General features: G+C 61.4%; 1 protein-coding gene across 1 annotated transcript; it reads left to right on the top strand.

Moving 5' to 3' along the window:
• Positions 1-4,018: 4,018 nt before the first annotated feature.
• SECTM1 (secreted and transmembrane 1) lies at positions 4,019-16,803 on the top strand. Its single transcript, XM_016930980.4, has 5 exons — positions 4,019-4,333; positions 10,738-10,883; positions 13,214-13,522; positions 15,090-15,223; positions 15,730-16,803. The coding sequence occupies exons 2-5, from the start codon at positions 10,790-10,792 to the stop codon at positions 15,937-15,939; spliced, it is 747 nt and encodes a 248-aa protein (XP_016786469.3). The 5' UTR covers positions 4,019-4,333; positions 10,738-10,789; the 3' UTR covers positions 15,940-16,803.
• Positions 16,804-16,875: the final 72 nt, after the last annotated feature.

Here is a 16,875-nt window from a genome sequence, read left to right as displayed (position 1 = left end):
ATACCAAGAAGATTGGCAAGTGAGGGGGCTCAGGGCAACATAACTGGATGTTCGAGGAGCGCAGCCTTTTCAGGTGGAAAATAACAAGTTGGGTTGTGGATTCCACCAAAAGCAGAAACACACGCTGGGTAAGAATTTAAAATTAGCCTCATATTTTAAAACTTCCGAATATTATAAAATAGATAAATTAGAATTAGGTTAGCCCAAGACAAGAACAAGAGCAACAAAACGACAAAGACCGAAGCAAACATTTTAGACTTTTTATCTGTGGTGCCTGCCTGTGGTGCCAGCTACTCAGAAGGCTGAGGCTGGAGGATCGCTTGAGCCCAGAAGGTCAGGGTACATTGAGCTACGATCCTGCCAGTGAACAGCCACTGCAAGCCAGCCTGGTCAACCACAGGAGACCCCATCTCTTAAAAAAAAAAAGCCTCCAAATATATGATTAAAAATTCCTAGAACCACAAGAAGAGGCTGCTAAGCCCCCACCATAAGAGGCCATTCCAACCTATCTGTCTTAATTACTGATAGCTCAAGCCCATACAAATTGACAAGTATATAAAAATACAAAAAATTAGCTGGGCGTGGTGGCGGGTGCCTGTAGTCCCAGCTGCTGGGGAGGCTGAGGCAGGAGAATGGCATGAACCCGGGAGGCAGAGCTTGCAGTGAGCTGAGATCGTGCCACTGCACTCCAGCCTGGGCGACAGAGCGAGACTCCGTCTTAAAAAAAAAAAATTGACAAGTATATAAAAGACCTAACCTACCCCACTGACACCTTGACAGGAGGGACACCTGCAGAGATCCTTGCTCCCAACAGTCAGAGAATATTACATGTTGCAAGGACCCGTGAGACCCTTCCAGCCAGTGAGCAGTGGGTACAACTGAGTCATGCACAAATCTGTGGGGCCGGTTGGCTCGGCTCCCAGGAGGCTGCGAGTCTGTCCACGGGTCGAGGGCTGGGGGGGTGGCCCCCAGGTGGCCGGGGGTGCGCGGGCAGAGTGAGCGGGACAGCGGGAGGGTCAGAGGCCTTTTCATAAAAGTGTGCAGAGCAGAGGAGCGATCCCCCTAGCTCCCCCACAGAGGGTGCTGCACTTGCAGCCCCTGCGGAGGTACTGGCTTGGCCAGCCCGGGAGGAGGGGCCCAGCCTGTTGGGACAGGAGATGGGGTGCAGGTGGAAGGCTCCAAGAGGCATCTGGGCTGGTAACACACAGACATCCCAGGTGGGTTGGAAGTGGGTCAAGGAGGCCTGGAGGACCCGGTGCCTGTGGGGGTGGCAGGTGGGCCACATCCTCCACTAGAACCCGAGGTGGTGGCGGGGTCAAGGATGACGAGTTATCTTCGGGGCATTAGGAGGAAGCCCCACAGGCTGCAGTCACGTGGGTGGGCAAGGATGAAAGGCAAGGGAACCCAGAGAATCAAGTTACAAAGAAAAGCAAATGCGGCCAGCGCAGTGGCTCACGCCTGTAATCCCAGCACTTTGGGAGGCCGAGGCGGGCAGATTGCCTGAGCTCAGGAGTTCAAGAAAAAAAAAGCCTGGCTAACATAGTGAAACCCGTCTCTACCAAAAATAAAATAAATAAATAAATAAAAGCCGGGCGTGGCGGCACGCGCCTGTAGTTCCAGCTACTCAGGAGGCTGAGGTAGGAGAATCGCTTGAACTAGGGAGGCGGAGGTTGCAGTGAGCCGAAATTGCACCACTGCACTCCAGCCTGGGCGACAGAGCAAGACTCCGTCTCCAAAAACAAGAAAAGCAAATGCTCCAGGACCTTGGGGATTTTAAGAATATGCTGCTGAATAATTTGGAGAGTTAAACAGGAAATCATAACTGAAATCTACAAATTCCTCGAACAGAAAGGAAATGAAACTCCACATGTCACCTGGCACAGCAGAGGCTGTGATTCAAGGCCAGGCCGAGGGTGAATGAATCCACACATCCGCCCTAAGATGCCTAATCCCAGCATTGTATAGAAATGGAAAGATACGGCCGGGTGCAGTGGCTCACGCCTGTAATCCAGCACTTTGGGAGGCCAAGATGGGCAGATCACAAGGTCAGGAGATCCAGACCATCCTGGCTAACACGGTGAAACCCCGTCTCTACTAAAAATACAGAAAAATTAGCTGGGCGTGGTGGCGGGTGCCTGTAGTCCCAGCTACTCAGGAGGCTGAGGCAGGAGAATGGTGTGAACCCAGGAGGCAGAGCTGGCAGTGAGCCGAGATTGCGCCACTGCACTCCAGCCTGGGCGACAGAGCGAGACTCCGTCTCAAAACAAAAAAAAGAAATGGAAAGATACTGCCCAGATGTGGTGGCTCACACCTGTAACCCCAGCACTTTGGGAGGCCAAGGCAGGCGGACCACCTGAGGTCAGGAGTTCGAGACCAGCTTGGCCAACATAGTGAAATCCTATTTCTACTAAAACTACAAAAATTAGCTGGGCGTGGTGATACATGCCTGCACTCCCAACTACTCAGAAGGCTGAGGTGGGAGAATCAGTTGAACCTGGGAGGCAGAGGTTGCAGTGATCGAGATCGCAGCACTGCACTCCAGCCTGGGCAACAGAGACTCCGTCTCAAAAAAAGAAATAAAGAAACGTGAGTGGATGGCTGTGCTGTTTGTATGGACCAGGAAAACTTCTAGAAGGATAAGTAAGGCAGTGTCCATAACTCAACCTGGGAATTGAAGCCAGGGTGGGGAGGAAAAGGCAACAGTTGGTTTCATTCTATTTTGTTTCTGTGCCTGTATTACTTCCAAAATAAACAAACTAGTTTCACTTTCACAACATGAAATGCTTTATCAGGATATGCGTTTTCCTCCAACTCCCAGTGGTGTCCCCTCACGGGACAAAAGCCTGCCAGCCTTCAGCTGCCCTCCAGAGCCTCACGGTGCAGGTGCTCCTGCCTAAGCAGCCGGACCCCCCTGCCCCCAGGAACTGCAGCCCCCTCTGAGTTGAGAGATCTAGTAGGCAGGAAAAAAGGAGAAGGAAGCTGTGTCTGCTGGGGGATGTGGCCTCGGGGACAAGCCCCTCTGTGCAGAGGACGTGGGCAGGTGGGATTTCAGCCCCCTTCTCCAGCATCTCACTGGCAGCCAGGGTGGCTGGGGTTTCCCCGAGGGTGGGGGCTGGGGAATCTGACCTCTGTGCCCCGGCCATGGTGCCATCTTGCTGGGAGGATGACAGGCTGTGTTTCACCTGCCAATTTGGCGACAGTTTCTCTTTTGGAACATCCTGGGGGACTTTGTTCTGTGCCACCCACCTCTGGACCCTGGGTCTGATGGCTGAGCTGCAGGCCCCAAGGTTCAGCGTCCAGTCTGGCCCTGCTCTGTCCATTCCCCACATTTGAGGGTTTCCCGGAGTTTGGTTCTGCTTCTTCCTCTCTTCCATGAAACTGGGTGCATTGCCCACGCCCCAGTGTCCCCCATGATCTGCCCGGTGGGGACTTGCCCACTCACGTGACTGCAGCCTGTGGGGCCTACTCCTAGTGTCCCGAAGATACCTTGTCATCCTTGACCCCGCCCGCACCTGCCCGCGTGCCCCCTCGGGTTCTAGTGGAGGACGTGGCCCGCCTGCCACCCCGCCAGGCGCCGGGTCCTCCAGGCCTCCTCGAGCCACCTCCTGCCCACCTGGGATGTCTGTGGGTTCCCGGCCCGGATGCGTCTTGGAGCCTTCTACCCGCACCCCAATCTCCTGCCCCAACAGGCTGGGTCCCTCCTCCCGGGCTGGCCAGGCCAGCATCTCCGCAGGGGCCGCAGGTGCAGGACCCTCTGCGGCGGAGCTGGGGGAAATCACTCCTCTGCTCTGCGCGCTTTTATGAAAGGGCCTCTGACCCTCCGGCTGTCCAGCTCACTCTGCCCGCGCACTCCCAGCCATCTGGGGGCCGCCCCCCGCCCTCCCTCCCCGCGGCCCCGCAGCCCCGCAGCCCCGCAGCCCCGCAGCGGCCCCCTCGGCCCGCCCAGCTCGCCCCGTGCACAGACTCGAGGCCTCCAGGAGCGGAGCCAAACAGCCCCGCGGGGAACGCGCGCCGCACGCGAGCTGGACCCGCCCAGGCACGAACTCTCCTGGAAAAATGCTCCCGGCGGCTTTCCTGATTCCTTTAGCGTGAACCGCGGGTGCGGTGCCTCCCGTGAAAATAATAAATTCACCGTCACGCTTGTTGTGAACGCGGGTGGTTCCCGAAACTTGGCGGCTTCCCGTAAACCCAGCTCCTTCCTCATCTGGGAGGTGGGTCCCGCGCGGGTCTGCCGCCTCCTCCCTGGCCCCTCCCTCCTGTGTCTTTCATTTTCCTGGGGCTCCGGGGCGCGGAGAAGCTGCATCCCAGAGGAGCGCGTCCAGGAGCGGACCCGGTGAGGCGCGGAGAGGGGCGGGCGGGGGAACCAGAGGGGCGGGCTCGGTGCTGGGGACTCGGTGCTGGGGACTCGGTGCTGAGGGCTCGGTGCTGGGGACTCGGTGCTGAGGGCTCGGTGTTAGGGCCTCTTGGTGCACTGGGATTGCCGGTCCGCGCAGGGATGGGGACTCTGGGGCTGCAGCGCCTCTGCCTCTGGGACCGTCACCCCCCGCTGGCCCCGAGCGTGCGTCGCAGGCCAGGCGGGCGGGGTCGCAGCGGGCGTACCCGAGTATGGGCGGGAACGAGCTGCCGGCCGGTGTGGGGACCCGCGTCCCTGCCCTGTGCGCCAGGCTCGACTCTTGAAGGGACAGAGGCGGCGTCTCGGACCCGGGGCTCCCCTAAGTCCGATGGGTCGGAGCCCCCTCCTCCCTTCCTGGTCCTCGGCCTCACCCGGGGTTCCCTGCGCCGTCGCTGCGACCAAGCTGGGAGCAAAACGCACTCGCTCACATGCGTGCACACAAGCTGGTGGACACACACGCACATGAGCACACTCAGGCACGCGTGGACTGTTGCACACTCCACAGCCACAGCCTCGTGTGCACTCACAGCAAACTCATGAAACAGGAACCGTGAGGCTTCCCTCACCCGGGCAGGCCCTCAGCGGCCCGTTCTCACGCTGGTTTTGCTGACTCCGCAGTAATCACCACATTCAGTTCCTTGCCCACTACTGGTTAATCACCTGCAGCTTGAGAAGCACGTTTTCTGCCGGTGGTCAGCAGAGGATCCCCGGCTTCTAGGAGGCCCAGGGCGACCGGCTGCAGGAGCCCGCGTAGGAGGCCTGTCTCCAGCAGGGCTGGGGTGGTGGCAGGGCCTCTCCACGGGGCTGCTGCTGAGCCCGGAGCGGGAGGACAGGAGGCCACCAGCAGAGGGGACAGGTGAACAGGTGCTGAGCAGGAAGGGTTAGCCCGGTCTAGCCCCAGGCCTGGGGGGCTTTGCTGCTCACCTGGGGTCCCCTCTGGCCCTGGCTTAGCAGAGACCAGGGCAGAGCCGTCCACACCGTGGGCCTGGGTGGGGTCCATGGCCTCTGCAGGCTGCAGCTATCTTCTGAGAGGTGTTGGTGTGCTCATTCTCGGTAGAGACGTGGGGTCACCTGTGTTCCCTGAGCCCCTGCAGCAGCTGGGAAAGCAGTGTCAGCCACCCCTCAGGTGCTGTGGGGGTACAGAGTCCACTGACCACACAGGAGGACCCCAATGAACCCAGCCTGAGGGGGCCGGAGCTTCCACACACCCAGCACCCATGGGAGCCGGGACAGGCAGGCGCCCGGGGCGCCAGGGAGCGGGAATAGGTGCGCACAGGCGTGCTGGGCGGTGCATGAACTTTCCTAGGCATGTCACTGGCACGGCTCCAAGCCTGTGCGTCATCACTTGTCCGGGAGCACTCAGACCCTGCCGTGTCTGGTGCCAGCTCCTCAGATACCGACCCCTGTGTTCGTGGTTTGAGAGAAATCGGATTGCCGCCTCCATCTTTTCCCGCTCTAGAAGTTTGTTTTTTGTTTTATTTGGTTTGAGACGGAGTTTCGCTCTTGTTGCCCAGGCTGGAATGTAGTGGCGAGATCTTGGCTCACCGCAACCTCCACCTCCCTGGTTCAAGCGATTCTCCTGCCTCAGCCTCCCAAGTAGCTGGGATTACAGGCATGCACCACCATGCCCGGCTAATTTTTTTGTATTTTTAGTAGAGACGGGGTTTCACCACGTTGTTCAGACTGGTCTCAAACTCCCAACCTCAGGTGATCCACCTGCCTCAGTCTCCCAAAGTGCTGGGATTGCAGGCGTGCGCCACCGCGCCCGGCCCACTCTAGAAGTTTTGAGGCTCCATGCGCCTCGTCTCCCTGTGCCTGGTCTCCCTGTGCCAGGTCTCCCTGTGCCACACACGGAGCTGCCCGGCCAGTCACCGCCCACCTGGCCACTTTCCCTGGGGCCGCACCCTGCCGCCTGCCCTCTCTCTGATTTTTAGCCACTGCACGGCATTCAACTCAAGCCCACGCCTCTGGTCAGGAGGATGGCAGGAGAGGACTCAGGCAGACGGGCAGAGTGGCAGAGCTGCCAACAAAAACGCAGGATACCCAGTAACATCTGAGTTTGAGATCATTAATCGTGTTTTAATGTAAGTGTGTCCTGAGTGTCCCACGGGACAAGCTTTCACCAGGACATCATTGGTTGTTTATCTGAGACTCAGATGTGACCAGATGTGGCCTGGTGACCCGAGAGGGGCCTGTGTCGCCAGGGTGCGTTTTCTTCTAATAAACGGAGCAAATTCCCACAGCAACCCAAAGTCGCTGACACCTGCTGCCCAGACAGAGCTGGGGCCACACATGGTCCGCAGCCTGAAGCCTCGGGGTAGAGCCAGACCTGCCGCTCTCCTCCCGGTCTCCCCCCTGCTCCCTACCCCCTGAGCCCTTCAAAGTCATTCTCAAGCCAAAGACAGGGGTCTTCCAGGCCCAGGGCTCCCCTCCACGGCTGACTCATTCCACATCTTTCCCGCCACCTGCCGGGTGTGGACTGACAGGAAGGGCACCGCCACCTGCTCCTAGTACCCTCCAGCCCAGCCCTTGCCGCCCTTCAACCCTGGCTGGACAAGGGTCAGGGCCGCCAACATTGGAGGGCACTCAGTGGGGAGCTGGTGAAGGTGCTGGGAGGAAGGGAGGACCGGGGAGAGGCAGTGAGAGGACCCGCGTGTGAGAAGCAGCGGCCGCCACCACAGTTGGGCTAAAGGGACTTGGTGGGGAGGCAGCATCTCCGGAACGGTGCAGTCCAGGCCTCCAGGGGCTGAGACCATGGAGAGGATGAGGCCAGAAAGACGAACAGAGCCAGCTTCTTACTCCCACCCCCCTCTCCCCAACCACTGCAGCCCAGGGCCCCAGGTCTTCAGGAAGCAATCGGGCATGGAGGCTGGGAGCCGGCACTGCAGGGTCCACCCTCCGCGGCAGAGGCATCTAGGAGCAGCTGTAGCCCCCGAGAGCAGAGGCTCCACCGCGCTGCTGGCCCCAAGGAATGCAGAGCAGGCGGACTTGGGACACTCAGGAAGGGGGGGAGGCAGATGCAGCCACTGCCAGGTGGGAGGAGCTTGGCATGAAGCCAGGTGCGTGCAGCTGGCCCTTGGGGGCCTCCAGGACCCAGCTGCTGAGGTCTGGCTCAGGGTGCAGCTCTCTGCCGAGTCAGGGCTGACTCAGGACACAGACGGGTGGCAGAGCCAGCACCTGGGTGGGCAGGTGGGGTGGACGCAGTGCTCTCGGGGCTCTCTGGGGATCTGTGACCTTTGGCTGTGTGCCCAGAGTTCCCACCCCTAACACATGGCAGGGGCAGTCCCTGGAAGCATTTGCGAAACAGACTCAGATGGCCTCCAGGCTCCAGGTGAGGGCAGGACTCCCCAGAGCAGCCTGGGGAGAGCAGCAGGGCATCCCCTCCCGGACACGGTCGGCGGGGTGGTGCGGAGAGCAGTGGGGGAGCCCCCAGCAGCCCCGACCCTCCCTGCTGTCCATCTGCACGGTTCCAAGGTGGGCGGCTGAGCTGGCATCGTGGAGCGTGGGGTGAGGGGAGCCGGACCCAGGCCCCCTGGGGTCTCCTTGTGTGAACCTCACCTCCATGCAGGGGTCTGCAGGTGGCCTGGGTCTCCCACCGCACTGGGGGTGGGGATTCTGTGGTCGGCTACCAGTCCCCAAAGATATCACGTCCTCATCCCAGAACCTGACATGGCAAAGAGACTGTGCAGATGGGATGAAGCCTCAGGTGCTGAGCTGGGGCATGTGTCCTGGGTCACCCAGGGGGGCCCTTGATGCCATCACAGGGTCTCCAGGAGAGGGAGAGAGGCGGGGGAGTCAGGGAGATGAGGGAAGCAGCTGGGGGGCGGTGGTGGGGAGATGGCAGAGGGGCCATGAGCTGAGGGATGCGGATGCCTCTGGACGCTGGAGACGGAGAGGGACAGATTCCTCCTGGAGCCTCCAGAAGGGACCACCCTGGCCCAACCCTTGATTTTAACCCAGGGAGACCCCGTCGGACTTCCAGCTAATCCAGAATGCTGGATGTATGATGGGAGATGGGGCCCGAGCCTGTCTCCAAGCCCATCTGAGCAGCCCTGAGGGGTCACAGCAGGAAAGGGGGTGTTAGTGAGGGGCCACAAAAGGTCTCAGGTGTGGGTTCCTTCCCCTTGCACCCAGCCCTGACAGGGTGGGGTGGGGTTTCCAACAGAAGGGACTGGACTTGTACTGAGCATAGCGGCTGCCTGGAGTGGGGAACCCAGACCTCAGGACACGGCACCCGCAGCCTACGCCAATGTGGGACCATCCCTGAGCCTCAGCAGCACCTCGGGGTTGGTGACGTGCCTCCCAGCAGTGACAGTGTCCCCACACCTGCACTCTGCGGCTGGCAGGGTCCTCCACGTGGAGGCAGGACCATGGTGAGAGTATGGGAATGACCGGGTGGCTGCCTGTGGCTGTGCAGGGCCCAGGGATGACTAGAGGCATGTTCACAGGGGGTTGGAGCGCTTGGGGCAATGGGACGAGAAGGCCGGAGCCCGTCTGCAAGCCAGGTCCTCAGCAGGCCCAGACTCCAGGCTCCAGATGGACCCCTGGTAACATGGGGTCCCCGGGGTTGGTGACGTGTCCTGCTGTGACACTTTCTGGTGGTTTATTTGTTTGGAGAAACACACATCTATAAATCTATAGACATCTATAAATAGCACGTCTGAAGGTCGCTTTACAGAGTTCCCTCATGGGAGTTCCCTGCAGGTCATCTGCACTCCGGTGTGTGGGCTGCACTGGGAGCTGGGAGAGGCAGGGCTGGAGTTGCCGCCCTACCTAGGGACTTTTCCTAGCAGGGGTGCAGGCACCCGAGAGGCAGGGCAGCCTGGCCAGGAACCCTTGCTCCAGCCTCCTTCGAAGGCGGAGTTCTCTCGGCTGAAAGGCGTGTCCTGCCAGGGCTCCTGCTGGGCCTTACCCGCTGCCCCACCTGGAACAGACCCAGGCCGCCTCCCCTCACTTTCCCTTCCCTGGTCCCTTTCAAAGTCCAGCAGGAACGTCAACAGGTTCATGCAAAAGCACGTCACCTGGTCCAGGTGAGGGCCTGACCTTTGACCAGCCCAGGCGTCGGCCCAGACCCCACCGGCGGGACTGACTGAGTTAGGGTTGGGGTTAGGTTAGGGTAGTCTCCTGTGCAGGGCTGAGCTCCTGCGTGGAGGCAGGTGGGGCTGTGTGGAGCTTCCACACAGGGACCCTCATCCCCCGGCCACTCTCAGGGGATCCAGATCCACAGGGATCCAGCACCTCCTGTATGCAGGGCATGAGTGGGGACCCCGTGGGAAGCACAGAAGCGGCGACCTCGCTGGGGCCTGTGAGAGGCTCATCACTGCCTGTCGGGCCCCTCCCCCAGCGCCGTGCGTGTGTGCCCTGGAGCCGCCTCTGCCTGGCGGGAGAGGACTGGAGCCGCCTCTGCCTGGCGGGAGAGGAGCCACACAGCTAGGGGGCCCCTAGCGTTTGCAGGCCTGAGACAAGATGGCACAAGGAGGCTCGCCTGCTGGAAGCTGCCCAGCAGCCTGCCTTGCCAGTGAGAGCAGCAGAGGTAAAGCTGACTTGCGCGTTAGGAACACACAGAGGTGTAAATGATGGATTCGAAAGGAACGCAACTGAGTGCTGCCCCGGGAGGGGGGCCGGTGGATGGGCAGGGTGGTGGGGGGGCTGGTGGACAGGCCGGGGAGGCCGATGGACAGGCTGGGGAGGCCGGTGGATGGGCTGGGGGGCCGCTGGCTGCAGGTTGTGGTCAGCGCCGGGCTTGGCTGGGGGAGTCGGACCGTGGGTGCTGGTCACGTGAGGGTCTCTGTGAGTGACTGGAGGTCTGGACAGGACCCACGAGGAGACAGACACGCTCCGAGAATTGTAATGCCGAAGCTCTGTGCCCTGGGTGTGCAGTGATATCAAACACATGCTCCTAAGTAGACGGAAAATTGGTTTCATGCTTAGTGTTGGTGAGGGGCTGGGGCTGGAGGCTGGTCTTAGTATAGTGTTAGGTCAGACACGGCTACCAACGATTCCACCTGTCCTGACCCATTTCTATAGGAAACACGCTCAGGCACAGTTACGAGTAATTTATTGTAAAACAAAAGGGCTGACCCGCAAGGCAGATGGGGTCCCCGCTGTGCTGCGGGCAACTCTGTCTCCTGCCCCCACGTGTCTTCTTTGTTTCGCGAGGCCGGCATTGCACACCCTCTACAGGCACAGGGAAGGGAAGGAGGGCAGGGGCTCTGGCATCCAGAGCGGGTCAGGGAAGAGCTCGGGGATCCCCAGCCTCCCAGCCCCCGCCAGGTGACGGCCGCTCCCGCGGTCCCCTTCAGCAGCTGCAGGGGGCTCTGACCCATGGGCTTTCCTTCCTCCAGGGAGTGTTTCAAGAGCCAGTGACAAGGACCAGGGGCCCAAGTCCCACCAGCCATGCAGACCTGCCCCCTGGCATTCCCTGGCCCCGTTTCCCAGGCCCTTGGGGCCCTCCTGTTCCTGGCTACCTCCTTGAGTGCTCAGAATGAAGGTAGGTCTCGGGGCCCCGCCTCTCTGCTGGGGAAAGGGGGGCCCGGTGGGGGCATGACAGGGGCGGGAGGGGTGGACTGAGGTTGGGTCCAGGTGCCACCAGGCCCCCGATAATGAGTGACTCTGCAGACCCAGGGCCTGACCATGTGGAGCTGGGCTGCCTCAGGCGGTGGTGAGCGGGCCATGTCCCGCCGTGGGTGGAGGGCGGTGGTGAGCGGGCCGTGTCCCGCCGTGGATGGAGGGCGGTGGTGAGCGGGCCGTGTCCCGCCGTGGATGGAGGGCGGTGGTGAGCGGGCCGTGTCCCGCCGTGGATGGAGGGCGGTGGTGAGTGGGCCGTGTCCCGCCGTGGATGGAGGGCGGTGGTGCCCGCTGTGGTACCTGGTGGTCACTGTCAGAGCAATTGTGGGGAAGGACCAAGATCACGACCAGTTTCCAAGGGAGAGGGTCTGGGTCAGTTACGACCTGTGCCATGGCCGGGAACAGACAGCAGCCCTGGCCTGGGGGCTCCTTAGTCAGGCGCACCTCAGGCCTGCCAGGAGTGGATCTGCATTTGAACAGGCTCCCCCAGTGAGATCCTCCCCAGCTCTCTAGATCCCCAACCTGTGCAGCAAAGTGACCTGAGGGGCTTTTCTTTTCTTTTCTTTTTGAGACAGGGTCTACCTCTATCGCCCAGGCTGGACACCCAGGCTGGAGTGCAGTGGTACAATCACAGCTCACCGCAGCCTCGACCTCCTGGGCTCAGGTGATCCTCCCACCTCAGCCTCCCGAGTAGCTGGGACTACAGGCATGCACACCATACCTGGCTAAATTGTGTATTTTTTGTAGAGATGGGGTTTTGCCATGTTGCTCAGGCTGGTCTCAAACTCCTGGGCTCAAGTGATCCTCCCACCTCAGCCTCCCAAAGTGCTGGGATTACAGGCGTGAGCCACTGAGCCACCCGAGGGGCTTTTAAAAGATGTCAGAGCTCAGCCACATCCCAAACCAGTTCAGTCAGAATCCTAAGACCGAACAAAAAACAAAACAAAACTGAAAGGGAAGAATCCCAGGTGGAAGAACCCTGGTTTCGGGAGATTCTGCCCCCACCCCCCAACAGTGGTTCCAAAGTGTAACTGGGCTGGGGCACCCCCTGGACAGCCGCCCACTGCCCTCGGGACGGTGTGAATTTGTGCAGTGGCCTTAGAGGCCTTGAACACTCAGAGCGTCCAGGCAGGCAGCCAGCCTGCTCGTCAGAGGAAACTCAGTCCAGCCCGAAGGCCAGGTGCCCCTGAAGCCCACCTCCTCCCATGGGCACCAAGGCCCCTGGCACTTGCCAGCACATGGCACCCACCATGTGGTTTTGTATTTGGTGAAATGTGGCCAAATGGCGGCTCCAACCAGCATGCTGTGTGCTCCCCGAGAGCTCACCCTGCCGTCCGTCTGTCCGTCCATCCGTCTGTGTCCAGTCACTGGTGGACGCTGATACGGCAGGGACAGTAGCAGCACCAAGACCTCAGGCTGGTACCATGCTCGGGCCCCATGGCCTGAATCTCAGGCATCCTTGAGCTGGCTGCTGGGGAAAAGGCCCCAGACCCTCTGAGGGAAGCAGCTGCAAGGGTCGCTATGGGGCAGGGTTCACCCAGGAGGCGGGAGAGAGAGACTGACACGCCGGCTTGTGTCAAGGACTTGACCTCCCAGGACTGTGGAGCTGTGTATGGAGCTGGCCCAGCAACCTGGGCGGGGAGGGGAAAGGGGATGTTGGGGGTGGCACAAGCAGGCTGGGCCCCACAAGGACAGGCTGGAACCCATGTCTGCTCTGCTTGCCTCTGAGGCTGGCCTGTGGGTGTCTGCAGAAGCCCTGCCCTTCCTCACGCAGCCGAGCACCTGCACCTGGCCTAGGCCTTGGAGAAACAGGAGGGAGCTGGGGGAGGTGGGGCCTGGCCACTGTTTCCCACGAGGAGGGTGATTCGGCAGGTCAGCGGCAGCACTCCTGCCACAGCGCAGCCGCCCGGCACACACCTGAGGCTCTGACTTCGCCCACCCCAGTGGAAATGTACAGGGGAGGGAGTTGATAGGAAATGCCTTCGTCCAAGCTGACACACCCCAAGGAACAGACATGGGTGTGAGCACGCACACACACACACATACACACACAGAGCCACCCGTCTTTTTTGTTGCTATTTTATTCTTCCCACACGAGATATATGTGCTGATCGGGTCGGGTGGATGTATACATAGTTCACTGTGTCCCTTAGAGGCTCCGTCTCCTGCCCTGGCCCTGGCCCTCGGCACAGCAGCCAGCCAATGCCCTGAGGTCCAGCCCTGATCCGTGTGTGCCCCTGTCTGGCCCTACAGGCTGGGACAGCCCCATCTGCACGGAAGGGGTAGTCTCTGTGTCTCAGGGCGAGAACACCGTCATGTCCTGCAACATCTCCAACGCCTTCTCCCATGTCAACATCAAGCTGCGTGCCCACGGGCAGGAGAGCGCCATCTTCAATGAGGTGGCTCCAGGCTACTTCTCCCGGGACGGCTGGCAGCTCCAGGTTCAGGGAGGCGTGGCACAGCTGGTGATCAAAGGCGCCCGGGACTCCCATGCTGGGCTGTACATGTGGCACCTCGTGGGACACCAGAGAAATAACAGACAAGTCACGCTGGAGGTTTCAGGTGAGGGGAGGCTCGGGGAAGCAAGGGGGAGGGGAGTGAGAGGGGACACAGGGAGGGGAGGGGGCCTGGGCAGGGGGAGGGCTGAGACTGAGAGGGAAGGAGGAGGAGGAAGAGCAGGCATGAGCCGGGCTGCCAGGAGACAGGGTTGGCGGGTGGAGAGTTGGGGTGGAGGCCTCTTGACCTCCTGTGACAGTTCTCCCTTTGGGAAGGGCAGGGGTCAGGCAGGAGGCTCAGGGGGCACAGACCCCACAGTGGGGTGGGACCCACAGAGGGCAGCCGGAGCCCCACAAACAACACAGAACACAAAGCTTCTGCTCCTCAAAGGAGCCGAGTCTGCCTGTCAGGGGCGGGGGCTGCACCCTGCAGCCAGGAAGCCCAGGCACCCTCCGCCTCCCTGCCACCCCCACCCCGGCTATGTGGGGAAACTGCACCCCAAATACCTGTGCTCTGAGAGGCCCTCCAGACCCACAGCACCTGGCTTCAAGGCACCTGCCCTCCCTTTACTGGGGTCACCCAGAGGTGCTCAAGGTCACCCGCCCAGCACCCTTAGTGAACACGAACAGGGGCCTCCCAGGCTGCCACGGTCCTGCCCCGCCCCTCCCACTCCCATGTTGTCCACGTCGACAAGCGCCTAGACCACACCTGCCCTCGCCACTCCTGTCTTCAGGGCTGGGACCACCCCCCACCCTTCCCTGTCCCCACCCCTCTCCTCCTGCCCTCAGGGGATGCTCGCTGCCCCACTCTCTGCCTCAGCTCCCCCGACACAGGCATGATCACCACCCACTCATGTCCCCACTCGCCCAGCCCACTGCTCCCTCTGCCTCTTCTCCCCCGACTCAGGGCCCACAGCTGTCACCACCAGCTACTTATCTGGTTCAACCAGAAAGCAGTGGTGGCCAGCAGAGCACCCCCCGGGCCCTCTGTTCTGCCCTCCAAGCCCCTCCCACCTGCTCCCTAGGCCCTGAGCAGCCCCCCCACCGTGCGGGGCCACTGACCCCTCTAGTCACCAAACCCACTCCCCACCCCTTCCCTCCCTTTCCTGCAAAGCTCAGGAACCTCCACGGCCCCTCCCAGCCCTCCCACCTTCACTACACCCGGTTCCGACCTACCCGGGTCACCCAAATTGGGTTCCACTTTGCTCTCCACCCCCAGGGCATCTGGTGAGCCCTTCTTGGGCTCAGGCATGGGGCTCCTCAGATACCTGGCCCTGGGTGGGCCACAACAGGGCAGGCCCCTCCCCTGCCCTTGCATCTCTTCCCCAGAACCCCAAGGCCTGAAGGACCGGGCCAGCGTGCAGCTCCTGGGACCTGGCACATCCAGGGGTAGATGTTTCCCTCGCTGCCCCGACACACCTGCGCCCTGGGTCTCCTTCCACCTCTGGTCCTGCGCCCCCTCTCCTCCTGGCTCCCTCCCACCCCTGTACCTCCTGGGCAACGGCGGTGCTGTCCTCCAGGGCTCATTCTCACCCCAGGGGGTGTGTAGGAGGAGGAGGCTGGGAGCTACACGGAGGAGGTGGGGGGTGGGGGATGCCCAGCCCACCTGTACACCCCTGAACTGCCTCCTTCAGGTGCAGAACCCCAGTCCGCCCCCGACACTGGGTTCTGGCCTGTGCCAGCGGTGGTCACTGCTGTCTTCATCCTCTTGGTCGCTCTGGTCATGTTCGCCTGGTACAGGTGCCACTGTTCCCAGCAACGCCGGGAGGTAGGAGGCCCTGCACCCCAGTTTGTGCGGGGTGGGGAGTCTTGGGTGGGGCCGCCCCAGGCTGAGGTCAGCCTTACTGTCCTGCACCTGCTGGGGCTCCAGGAGAGGGTGGGGGAGCACCGGTCCCAGAGAGCCAGTCCCCGCCAGGGGCCCAGCCGGCTATGGTCAAGAATACAGAGCCAGGCTCCCCACCCAGACCCGCCCTGCCCTTCCTGCAAGCTCTCACTGTCCCCAGGACTCCCTGGAGGGCAGCATGGCAGGGCGCGTGGTCTCCATCAGGGACGGAACTTGGAGTTTCTGAGCCAAGGGAGCCTCTTGCTGAGGGTGCCTTGGGGAGTGGGTTCGACCTCCAGCAGTTTCAGAACCCAGGCGAGGGCTGGGAGTGTGCCTGGGGGTGGGGGTGTGCATGTGCACGCATGCCCGTGAGTGTGAACGCACGCCCCAGGGCAGAGCTGTGGGCACGGGGGCACGCGGCTCACACAGGCACCTCCTTCCTCCCCCTGCAGAAGAAGTTCTTCCTCCTAGAACCCCAGATGAAGGTCACAGCCCTCAGAGCGGGAGCCCAGCAGGGCCTGAGTAGAGCCTCCGCTGAACTGTGGATCCCAGACTCCGAGCCCACCCCAAGGCCGCTGGCACTGGTGTTCAAACCCTCACCACTTGGAGCCCTGGAACTGCTGTCCCCCCAACCCTTGTTTCCAGATGCCGCAGACCCATAGCCGCCTGCAAGGCAGAGAGGACACGGGAGAGCCAGCCCTGAGTGCCGACCTTGGGTGGCGGGGCCTGGGTCTCTCGTCCCACCCGGAGGACACAGACACCGCTTGCTTGGCAGCCTGGGCCTCTGTGTCACCCACTCCTGGGCACGTGCAGACCCTTCCCCTCCACCCCCCAGGTCTTCCAAGCTCTGCTTCCTCAGTTTCCAAAATGGAACCACCTCACCTCCGCAGCACCCGACTTACCAGGACCCATGCCCCTCCCTCTGCCCTCATCAAACCCACAGACCCGGACTCCCTTTCTGCCACCCCAGGCTGAGTCCGGCCCTAGGTGTGGGGTCCGCTCTCTCCACTCCCAGGGCTCCGCGCCCAAGTGAGGGGGCCCCTGCCGGAACCTCAGACACACTCCAGTTCAGGGCTGTAGGGGGCCTTGGCCACATACCTGTCCCTTGGCTATGAGCAGGCTTTGGGGGCCCTTCCGCGGCAGCCCCAGGGGCCAAGGTGGGGTCGGGGGGTTAGAGGCTGGGATGGCTCCTGGCCCCACCGCCAGGGGGCAGTGCAGGCCGGGCTGGGAGGCAGCGGCGGCGGCTCGGGCTGGGGTTCAGGTGGACGCTGCCCTCCGGAGCTGGACGTGCATCCCTCAGTCCCTCGGCCACCCGGGGGTCGCTCCCTCGTGCCCACCGCACCTGCCGAGCCTCTTTGGACCCAGATCTGTTCATGCTTTTGTCTTCGTCACTGCGGCGGAGCCCTTTGATGTCTTCATCTGTATGGGGTGGAAAAATCACCGGGAATCCCCCTTCAGTTCTTTGAAAAAGTTCCATGACTCGAATCTCTGAAATGAAGAAAACAAACCGACTCACAAACCTCCAAGTAGCTCCAAATGCAATTTTTAAAATGGAAAACAAAAATCTAAAAGAAACGTCTTTAGTGGCTTTAAGCCCC

Source organism: Pan troglodytes, chromosome 19 (assembly GCF_028858775.2).
Source record: "Pan troglodytes isolate AG18354 chromosome 19, NHGRI_mPanTro3-v2.0_pri, whole genome shotgun sequence".
Classification (NCBI taxonomy): Eukaryota; Metazoa; Chordata; class Mammalia; order Primates; family Hominidae; genus Pan; species Pan troglodytes.
This window is presented reverse-complemented; position numbering and strand designations above follow the sequence as displayed.